The sequence below is a fragment of the Mixophyes fleayi genome, chromosome 2 (assembly GCF_038048845.1).
Source record: "Mixophyes fleayi isolate aMixFle1 chromosome 2, aMixFle1.hap1, whole genome shotgun sequence".
Lineage (NCBI taxonomy): Eukaryota > Metazoa > Chordata > Amphibia > Anura > Limnodynastidae > Mixophyes > Mixophyes fleayi.
This window is the reverse complement of record NC_134403.1, coordinates 231195681-231207792: the sequence shown is the minus strand read 5'-3', so window position 1 is coordinate 231207792 and position 12112 is coordinate 231195681. Positions and strand designations below refer to the sequence as shown.

Here is a 12112-nt window from a genome sequence, read left to right as displayed (position 1 = left end):
GTGAGGTGTGCATGCTTGTCTTTATGGATTCTCCCCTCCCCCTTCACTACACAATGCATTCACATACATATAGCTTAATACATACACACACACACACACACACACACACTGCACCTTTAGATAAGAGTTAGTCAACACACACACAATTACATATATATGTATATTATAGGCAATAAGAATGATGTATGGCACAAATATATTGTGTACAATATTGTTACGCTGTTTATTGTTCTATAATATAATACAACACACTTTAAATGAATTTATATCTTGTCGTGGTTATTCTTGAAGCTTGTCGATTTAAGGGAATATAAGAATGATATTTCTTGGGTTAATTTAGAAATACCTTTTTGCGAGGAGTTGGTTGACGGTAATAGTCATATATATAACGGTATTAAATGGTCATACATACATTTGCCAGAATATTAAGGAGATTGAAACCAAAAGGAGGTAAAAATCCTTTTACAACATTCAAAATGACAAAGATTCACAATATTGAAAGAACCTTTACATCAATGACACAAATCTTCTGAAATTAGTTATTCATCCAATACTGATTAAACTACAAGTAAGAGGTCTATACAAGCTAGAGATGGGCGGGCTCAGTTCCCCGAGAACCGAACCCACCCAAACTTTGCCTATCCGAGTACCGAGCCGAGCAGGCTCGGAATCCAAATCGAGGCCAAACGTCATCGGATCTCGGGGCTCGGTTCTCGCGATACTTGAAAATTATAAATACCTGCCTCCACAGCAATCCATCGCCATTTGACAGAGGGAGAGAGCAGGGTGTAGTCACAGGCTGATTAGAGCAGGGACAGACAATACAATTCTGATTCCAATTGTGATAACAATCGATAGAGAAGAGAGGAGGATAGAGGAGTCTTTTGTTTTTTAATTTTTAGCACTCCCAAGTGCTTTTTGGGTGTCCCCCATTGTTTTGCATTAATATTTCTGGCTGTCAAAAGTCATATTTGTCAGCAGTATCTAAAACAATTTGTAGCACTACAAGTGCTTTGGGCTCAGAATGGATTCAAAGCAGTCCACATATGAGCAGAATGAGCAACCAGGTTCTGTCACTAGTCCTGATGGTAGTGTTCCCAGTACGTCATCTGGGCAAGGCTATGTCAAAATACACAGTGTTTTGAAATCAGTCCAAAAAACACACACCAAAATTTTTTTTACTGTGTTGAAGTGAAAAAGAAGTGTATCTGAGGAAAAGTTAAGTGCCGATAAAAACAAAAATGCCAACATGCCATTCTACACACGCAGTGGCAAAGAGAGAATGAGGCCTTCGCCTTTTCTATTAGTGGCAGATCCAAAAATGTTACCGAGCCTACAAGTGGTGCACAACTACTGTTACGCGTCAAAGCCGAGCTGCAAGATAACAGTAAGGCATTAGAGGATAATGTTTGCTCTGAATCAGAAATGACACCAATCCCTGTGGAGAGTCCATCCAACAGTGGGATGTCTAATCGTGAGCATTCTGTTAGTGTACCCATGAAAAAGGGCCCTTTCAGCAGTTCTGCTCTTGCGTGCCTGAACAGCCCGAGTGTAGCCGGTGATACACCAATTGAGGATGCCACTTTGGAATTAGAAGAGGATGAGGGGGAGATTTGTGTAGGCGATGAGAGCACTAATGATGATGTTGATGCCATAGATTGTAAGCGTTCGAGCAGGGTTCTCTTACCTCTCTGTCTGTATGTATTACCCAGTATTGTCTTATCAATGTTTGTTCCCAATTGTAAAGCGCTACGGAATTTGCTGGCGCTATATAAAGACATGTTGATGATGATGATTATGATGCAGACAGATACCAAATTGCCTTTCTCAATTTCTATTTATATTCTAGAGTCTATAACGCCTGAATAGTTTTCTATTTTACTCCTAGTGGAGAGGGGGTCTGATGCAGACAGATACCAAACTACCGTGGTCCATTTATTCTTACTTTATAATTCCACAGTCAATGCAAGCTGCTTTTTTTCTATTCAACTACAACCAACTTAAGCAAGAGGTGGTAACTAGGTGGAATTCCACCCTGTACATGCTTCAGAGGATGGAGGAACAGCACAAAGCCATCCAAGCATATTGCCATGACATTGGGAAAGGAGGGGGGATGTATTTCAGTCTTGCACATCCTTTCAGTGCTGTGCAAGGTGCTGAAACCATTTGAAGTTGTGACGTGTGAGGTGAGTGCAGACTCTGCTAGTTTGAGCCAAGTCATTCCTTTAATTAGACTATTGGAAAAGCATCTTAAGAAACTGAAGGAGGAGCTGAAAGCAAGCAATTCAGCAAAGTATGTTGGCCTTGTCGATCAAGTACTTCATTTGCTTTACAATGATCCTCGAGTTATTAAGATCTTGAACTCGGATCAGCACGTTTTGGCCACTGTGCTTGATCCAAGGTTTAAGACCTACATTGAGTCTTTACTTGTAAATGAGCGAGATGTGAACTGTTGCAAGGAGCTATTGCTCAGCAAGTTGGCCGCTGAACTGGGCCTTGGCTTGACTACGTGTGCTCCTTCACTTTCTCAAGCAGCTGCTGCTCGTAAAAAATTTAATTTCCAAAAAAGAAGCAGGGAAGACGCAGGGGGCAGACCAGAACAATTTAACATCTGGGCTGGTTTGAAGGATTTTTCTAAAAAATGTCACCTTGCCCATAACTCCATCCAATACGAGTATAAACATGCAAAGGATGGTGGAGGATTATTTTCAAGAGGTAATTGATATGGAAATGTCAGACAGTCCCTTTCCTTACTGGGAGGAAAAGCAGGCCATTTGGAAACCCATGTACAAACTTGCTTTGCAATACCTAAGCTGCCCACCCTCCAGTGTGTACTCTGAACGACTATTCAGTACAGCCGGGGACTTAGTCAGTGATCGCCGTAGAAGGTTACTTCCAAAAAATGTGGATAAAATGATGTTTATAAAAATGAACTACATCTTCCACGAGGAAGGCCTTCACCATCAAAGACATCCAAGCACTGACTGTTCTCTAATGGCGGATTCAAGCGGCGATGAATTGATAGTCTGTGATGATGACGTACACACTGATGAGGGTGAGGATGAAGATCCAGATGATGACGATAACATCTTTTTAAAACTTTCTATTTAAGTCTAGGGTTCAATCTACCCCCAAAGAGGAAAGGGACTTGGGGCATTTCCATATCGCGTACCATCTTGAAACGTTGCTGTTTTAGCAATTTCTCATTATGGGTAGGGTGTCATACACAGACTGACCCTAAACTGCCTTTGTCCATTTCAAATAATATTGTACAGTCTATAACGGCTGATTTTTTTTTTGTGTTTTCTACAACTGGAGGGGGGCCTATAGAGACAGAAACCAAACTGCCTTTGTCCATTTCTTTACATATTTAACTATAAGTGTAGGGTGCAATATACACCCAAAGACGATGGCTGCATTGCCAATATGCATAGATGGAGAGGAAGACAATCTGGTTTGTTTGTAGAATTAATGAATGCCTACCTACAAGGAATTAAACTGTTTTTTTGATAATTTATTAGCTTTACAATTACATTACTTATCCAAGAAAAAGGTGGAGCATTAAATTAGGTTATTTTAGGCCCAAAAACATTGATTTTCCAACAAAATAGCAAAACAAAACCAAAACACGCAATGTCGGTTTTGCAAAACCAAAACACAACGGTAATCCAGATCGAAAACCGAATACAAAACCAAAACAGGGGGTTAAGTGACCATCTCTAATACAAACGTAGTACTTGCATAGTTATATCAATATAAATTTTACATCTACACAGATTATTTATATATATATATATATATATATATATATATATATATATGTAGGTGAAACGTACGTCGGGCTGTACATCAGACCCTGAAGTGGAGGGAGACGCGCTTGAACCAGTTCGCTGCTCTCCGAATACAACTCATTGTTCTCTGAGTTCAATAATGTCTCCATCATGCTAGCGCTTACATATATATGACTTAATACTGCATTTAGGAGATGGTTTAGAAGGAGCGCATAGCATAGAATCTAGCTATTGGTACAGAATATGACTGAGAATTTCACTAGATAAACCGTTTATCACGCTAGTGCTCAGGTGTATATGATTCAATGCTGCATCTAGGAGAGAGTTTTGAAGGAGCACATAACATAGCATAGAATCTAGCTATTGGAACGAAATGTGACTGAGACATTTACTAACAACTACCTCACTAGATAAACCATGCATAAAATTGAATCACCAATACACAAAAGGATAGATCTCTACTTAGTCTCATTAAGGACAGGAGTATTAATTTATTTCTACCGATACCATTATTAATATAATACATATCTCAAATTTAAATAGGGAAAAAAAGACCTTGTGTGATTATACAGGGAACCTAATACATCATAAAGCTAATTTTCCCATTCTTATACCATAGGACCCGTCTTATGTGCTTTTATTGAGCCCCAGTTTTCTTTAGACTATGCTCTTTTGTGAGGGCACATGCTTCTTCTCTAAATGTATGACCACTGAAAGCCCAATCTTTGAGATGTTGACGGGCATGGTGAACTGGAACCTCTCATTCATATGCAATGTTCATTTACATAGAGAGACCATTGCTAACTGTAACCAAATATGGGCCAGTCGGAACTCCCTACAATGAGATATGTCTCTGGAATATACCCCCCCGCCCCACCCTCCTGCCATCCCATCATGTACCTAGATATTTTTGTCTACTTAAGCCTTATGATACTCATTGTTAGTTGAAATTAACTTTTTGCTGCACTTCAAGATTAAAGTAGGAATTCCTCTAAGCTTTAGTCTCGTAGAAACATGGGATGGAGGTATTGTGTTTTTACTGTGTTACACATGACATGTTTGAATGAAACTGATAACCTTTAACCTTATTATTAGCTTCGTTATTCTGTATTAGAATGTTGTGAATTGTTGTTTTTTTGTTTTGTTGAAAATCACAAAATAAATAAACATGTTTAAACAAATGAAGACTTGGGGTATATTTACTAAACTGCAGGTGTGAAAAAGTGAAGATGTTGCCTATAGCAAACAATCAGATTTTAGTTATCATTGATTTAGTACATTCTACAAAAGGGCAGCTAGAATCTCATTGTTATAGGCAACATCTCCACTTTTTCAAGCCCACAGATTAGTAAATATACCCCTAATAAGTCTAATAAGTCACATTTACAGGTATAAGTTCCCCGACATCTCTCAAAGTATGAAATCCAAGATAGAACAAGAAAGTTTTTGAAGTGCAAAGCAAACCCTTTCTATTAGAAGCCAGCATGTTGCTTATCATTGTTTATGCTGTACAACTTAATCTCTCATTACCAGGCCACAAGCATAACTATTTCCTCTGCCCAGGCGAAATAAGTTAAAGCATTGTATGTAATTTACCAATTGATTGATTTATGTATTTTTACCTGGGCATTACAGAGTTTGGGGAGTCAGGCACTTAAAAATTTAAACTTTTATAATAACGTGGATATTGGACAAAAACCTACACTGGATATGAAATTAAACAAATTGCATATGTTTATTTTTAATTGATTGTTGCATATAAATACAGTGCAGCAGAGGTACATATTCTATTGCAGTGGTGGGCAACAAGCAACCAGTGGTCCGACGAACCTTCACCTGCAGCCCCCAGCCTGCTGCTTGCAATCTTATTTGATTCTCTGCAAGCAGAGAAAAAGAGTGAATGGGAGCACCTGGCTTCCTCATCATGTGAGCTTCTCTTCATACTGCAGGGAGGTCACAAAGCACAACCAATAAGAGGACTAGGTCCTCTCTCTTCTTCCTCTACATCCCCAGGTTGTGCTGGAGATGTGAGGGGCATGTGGGGAGGTCTGAATGGCATATGCAGGCTTTTGTGACAAGTGGGGGTCTGAGGGCGTGTGATGATATTTTGGAGCAAGTGGCACTTATGAGTGGCATGTGGTGGACTTTTGGAGCAGGTGGGCGTGTAGGTACATTTTGGGATGAATGATGTTGTTACTAAAGTTGTTTGAAATTAAAGGTAATATGCGGTCATTTTGGAGATTGTAATGCCACACATACAGCCTTTGAAGTGTATCGGATTGCCCATCACTATTCTAGCATATTCTCGTTCCTTGAAGTACCCACGCATGCAATGCTTCTATGCATTTTAATCAAAAGGTCTTTTGAGAAAGATTTTTTTCTTTGAACAATTTGTACACAGAAACTTATTTCAATCTGCTAAACTTTGATATAGAAAGGAAAAATGTTGTTTAATTATAATTGTTGATTTTGGAATATGCCCACACACATAGCTATTAATAATGCTTAATCTTGCACTATTATATTTCTGAACAGTGTTTTCTACTAAGATCTTTTGGGGCGTATTCAATTGTCAGCGTTAATGCTGCAAAACGAGCGCTCGAAAAATATTACCGTTTATACGGTAATTACTCGCTCAATTTCAGCTCGCAGCTCCCTGAAACGGTAATTACGCGCAATATTACCATATAAACGGTAATATTTTTCGAGCACTCGTTTTGCAGCGTTAACGCTGACAATTGAATACGCCCATTTGTGTACTACAAACATAGCACAAATTGTCAGATCTCATCTCAGTGATTGCAATAGTGTGGATACTTTTAGTGTCATAAATGGTTCCACTGGTATAAATAATGTAGTGTAGTGAGTATAATACTGCTATAATTTTTAATTTGTTTCAATATATGCCTCTTTGTATTATTTTCTTTATTCTTCTTACATTACCTTTAGCTCCAGTGCATCATGAAGCCAACAATCTGGAATTGGACCATGATGGCATACATGCAACCCCAGGACAACCAAATGCAAAATCTACTCGAGAAGCGCAACCTGAACCCTCTCAAAATTTGATGCCTTCAGAATTACATTCTGCAACCTCTGGGCACCAGGAAACAGAAAGTGACGATGACACAGTCAGGTTACCACGAAGGGTTCAGTCACAAAACAGGTTAGTTAAAAGTTGAAGGTTATGCTTTCTATGTAACATGGAAATAACATTGTGCTTATTTTGAAGCCACACATCCTGCAATATTGGACCAACTGCTCACCATCACTGCCGGTATTGCAGTATATATTGTTATCTTCACTCATAAACTTTTGCCATAACAATTCTTGTACTGTGATTTATTTCCTGACTTTAGTCCGCTCCACTTAGCACTTGATGTAACGTTAAACTAACACTAAAGCTAGATTTTCTGAGGACTACAATCTGAAATAGCTTTCATCTCGACTTAAAGAACTTTCAGTAAGGAATCTGAGATGTACACATGGCCTATTGTACGATTGTGATGATGAGAACATTTCCATGTTGCAGATTTTGTTTTGTGGGGTTAGGAAATTGTAGTGATAATGCATTTTGTTGAACAAGGCAAATTGTATATGCTTAAACCAAGTAATTTAATTCAGCAGCTCACGTTGTACTTACTCAGAAATGGCAACAGCCAATAAGCAAAAATTAAAACTGTTTCATGAGTAGCTTATGTAACAGCGCTTTAAAACCGGATATGTTTAAATTTAAGTGTTTGTATAGCTCTGCATCTCTTCATAGTTTCCACTTACTGTTTATGTAGTAAGATTAACCACTGTAATTTTTTTTATGTCTATACTGTCCTGTTGTAAAATGAACAGATAATTCCACTGAAAACGGAAAATTTCATTTTGTTTGGAATGCCAGAATTTAAGCATAATCACAGAATATTCCTTTCTTTGAGTCTGGCTTTCCTATCTATTCCGTGGGCACCCTGGTGACTGTTATCAATTGACTACATATTATATAAAAAAAAGCCCACCAGGGACGAATCGAGCAGAGAGCATTGCTAGAAGAATGTAGCAGTTATGGGGGACCCTCTAGAACAGATGGAATGCTGAACCTAAGGCAACTAATACTCAATTATAATATATAACTTATAGACATCCATGCAAAACTATATCTTCATTTTTAGGTGGAATTACCCTTTAAATAATTAGTTGCATTTAATTAGATCCCATCCCATTTTGCGTTGTTTCTTCGTTTTGAAGGTTTTGGTAATAAACATGAGTGAAAAAAACACATTGAAAAGTACAAGATGCATTCACATTAAAAACCATTTAAAATAAAATAGCTGTACGGATCAAGAAAACTGGCATGTAAAGATACAAGTTTTATATAATAAGAAGGGTTGGAGGTGGAGGTGTGTGGGGGACATCTGGTATAGGGGAAGAATTTAGGAGTATTGGTAAGAAATAAGGGGGCATAGCTTTGTGCTTGGTTGGGAGTTGAGAAGCATGGCTATATTATTTAAGGGTCAATTTCGGATTAGTCTACATATATACCCTGGGTGCTCAGGTCTGGTGAAACTTATCTTCTTTTCATGTAGGTGATCTTTTCCATACTTGCAATATACCAAATGTAGGATCTAAATGAGGAGATGCAAGGAGGCTCATATCCTGCTTCCAAGATTTGGCAATTTGGTACCAGGCAGCTGTCAGGATATGAGAGGTCAGGTTTGGAGAGGATAACAGTGAAGAAATGACCATTGGTCTTTCCGGACTAGGCACAAGAGGAGAGTTTGTCCCAGAAGGAAGATATCTTTAGGCAAGACCCAGATGTGTTCCTGATTGGCCACAGCCCTACCCATGGGCAGAGGAAGTGGAGATACATATTTTAGCAAGTTTATTAAGTAGTTTATTATAATAGGCTTTGTATGCAATCTCTTTAATCGTAGTAGAGATCGAACTAGATGCTACCTTAGCCCTGATGTTTTCCCAGTAATTCTCCTTGGGTCCCACTTCCACTCCTACTTGGGCCTTTTTCCAGAATCCAGCGTGTTGTCAAGTACTATATTTTATAAAGTGGAGAAATCCCCCCTCCATAATGGCGAAGGAAGGCATATTTTCTCAAATAGGAACGTTGGGTGAGGGCGTCTCAACAGGAGAGGTATAATAAAGTGACTATGTTGCAAATATTCATGCAATTTTGGGCAAGGTGCTTGACGTGGAGGTTGTCAAAGAAGAGCGGAGTCCTTCTGTCTATAAGATCGCCTTGCAAACAGGACCCCCGAGTGAATCCATGCCTGAGATAAGCTGTCAGAAAGGGCCAGAGGAAAGTTGGGGTTGTTCCATTAGGATAATGGACAAGGGAGAGGAAAATAGTCATAGGTGGTCTTTGCAAGTCTCCAACTTAGCCGAGAAGGTCATATCGCAAATACATGAGAGTGTAGGTAGTCTAAGTTACTTGCATCTATATCAGACCAGGAGAGAGAGGCCGTATGGGCAAAAGTGGACACAAATTGACTAAGGTGGGCATCCCAGTAGTAGGCTTTTAGGTCTGAAAATCCACTTCATCCTCAAATCATAGGTTTCTTGTTGAATGCCAGTTTGATTCCGTAAGACTTGCTGTTCAATATAAATTTTGATAAACATTTTTGGATAGCTGAAAGATCAGAGAGCGGTACCTTAATGGTTTGAAAGAGAGAGGAGCTTGAGGAGGATGTTCATTTTCACTGCAATTCTCCTGCCCAGCCACAAGATAATTAGGGGTAGCCAGTTCTCATCCCATTTTTGACATTGTACACAGAAAAAAATAAGTTACAAAAATGCACACATACAATGCAAATGCCGCTTCTTTTTCAATAAATGATGCAGAGCAAAAATGAACAAAAATTACAACAGAATAGTATAATACAAATTTGAATATTAAGTGTAAAGGACTATATTGTCAAAAAATATAGGGGTTGTGGGGCAAAAGTGTTATAGAGCCAGGGACACACAGAGATTATTCAGCATGTGTGATGTTAGCATTCGTTTCTTTGCAATTGCACTAGTTTGTATGAGAGTGCTTGGCAGTGACAGCTGGGTGTCAAATTTTAAATTAGTTCATCTTTGTATAAAGGCCACCAGATTTAGGATTTATTTACATTTTAGCCACCAGATTGGGTTCAGTTTTGTTTATTAGCCATAACTTTGCATGGTAGCAAACAGATTTGGCTGAGAGCTTTGCAGACTGGCCGCCAGATTGGGTTCTTTAGTATAATTCTAAAAGGAATTACATTCTGACAAAGTAACTTTAGCTTTAAAGTGACTAGGTTCATGCCACAGGGGGATCTTTAACTCCTAAAAGTTGATGTAGGAATGTCTTTTTATATTTTGTACAATCAGTTTTATTGAAAAGTGGAAAAGCATAGGTAACTGACAAGAAAAAATAAAGTCATACAGGAGTTCAGGATATACACTCTATAGACCAAAGTATTCGGACGCTTGACCATTACACCAACATGGACTATAATGACATTGTTTCAAATACATATACTTTAATATTTAGTTGGTCCCCCTTCGGCAGCGATAACAGTTTACACTCTTTCTGGAAGGCTTTCCACAAGATGTTGAAGTATTTCTGTGGGAATTTGTGCGAATTTATTCTGTAGACTATTTATGAGATCAGCCACTGATGTTGGACGAGAAGGCCTGGCTCGCAATTTCCGTTCCAGTTCATCCTAAAGGTATTCGAGGGCCAGTCAAGTTCTTCCAGATTGAACTCATCAAACCATGTCTTTGTAGTTCTTGCTTTGTGCACTGTGGCACAGTCATGTTGGAACATAAAAGTGTCTTCCCCAAACTGTTGCCAAAAAGTTGGAAGCATGGCATTGTCCAAAATTACTTTGTATGCTGAAGCATTAAGATTGCCCTTCACTGGAGATAAGGGGCTTAGACCAAACCCTGAAAAACAGCCCCATACCATTATCCCTTCTCCACCAAACTTCACAGTCTGCATAATGCAGTCAGGCAGGTAATGTTCTCCTGGCTTCCGCAATCCCAGACTCGACCATCTGACTATAGGAAAATATCAAATACTGCACCTATACACTCTGTAAAACTCTGTCGCCCATCTGATTGCCAAACAGAGAAGTGTGATTTGTTCCACAGAACACGTTTCCACTGCTCCACAGTTCATGGTCTGTGTGCTTTACACCACTCTATCCGACACTTGGCATTGGTCTTGGTGATGCGAGTCTTGCATGCAGCTGCTCGGCCATGGAAACCCATTCCATTAAGCTCCCACTGCACAGTTTTTGTGCTTACATTAATTCTAGTGGAAGTTCAGAACTCTTCAGCTATGGAATCAGCAGAGCGTTGGCGACTTTTACGCACCATGCGCCTTAGCAGTCGTTCACCCCACTCTGTGATTTTATGTGGTCTTCTGCTTTATGACTGAGTTGCTGTTGTTCCTAAATGCTTCCACTTTCTAATAATATCACTTACAGTTGACCGTGGAATATCCAGCAGGGATGCAATGTCATGAATTGTCTTTTTGCAAAGGTGGCATCTTATCACAGTATCACGTTTGAAGTCACTGAGCTCTTTAAAATTACTCATTTTGTATCACAAATGTTTGCAAATGGAGACTGCTTGGCTAGGTGCTTGATTTTATACACCTCTAGCAACGGGTCTGATTGAAACACCTCAATTCAATAATTAACAGGTGTGGCCAAATACTTTTTTCCATATAGTGTATTTGGAGCAAAAGCAAGTTTAATTAACTGACAGGCTGTTGTAATAATTTTGTAGGGGCACATGTTGATGTCATAATATTTTCAGCTGTGATGTATAATGGTTTGGGCACAAGCTGTGTATGTTGCGCTGGTTATTTGAGCTGTACATATGCAACCATTTGCTATCAGGAAGATATGATGCTAATGACCGCCTCTTCCTTAAAACTGGTTTTGTCACTTGTAAATTGTTAATAACAAAATTACTAGCTTCTAGTGTTTTGCCTTTGGCAACTGGCGTTGGAAAAGAGCTGCTAACAAAGGCAAGAATCAAATTGGAAGTAAGCATTTCTTGTACAAAGGAATTGCACAATATGTGCAATTTCTCCTGTATATCTCCTAACAAAGTATTATTACCATATGTCTGAGTCAGATCGGTTTATTAGCAAGATGAAGGGCAGGTGAGCAGGTAGAAAAAAACCGTACCCTAATAGTATAACACTGTTGTATAGCGGGATAGGAAGTATGCCAGGTGAATATAAATAAACGCTTATGGCCTTCAACTACACCAAGGGAAGCTGGGATGTTGAGGGCAACAGATTTTGTATAATTAATTTTAAAGTTAGATAGATCTCCAAA

The 12112-nt window shown here is 39.0% G+C and overlaps 1 protein-coding gene across 7 annotated transcripts in view; it reads left to right on the top strand.

Annotated features, from left to right (window-relative positions):
- The window catches only part of DCAF6 (DDB1 and CUL4 associated factor 6), a 291082-nt gene that overhangs the window by 203632 nt on the left and 75338 nt on the right, over nucleotides 1-12112 (top strand). For all 7 annotated transcript variants that reach the window (XM_075195604.1, XM_075195606.1, XM_075195607.1 and 4 more), the window contains one exon: nucleotides 6741-6957. In XM_075195604.1, coding sequence (XP_075051705.1) covers nucleotides 6741-6957 — 217 coding nt within the window. The remainder of the gene's footprint in view (nucleotides 1-6740; nucleotides 6958-12112) is intronic.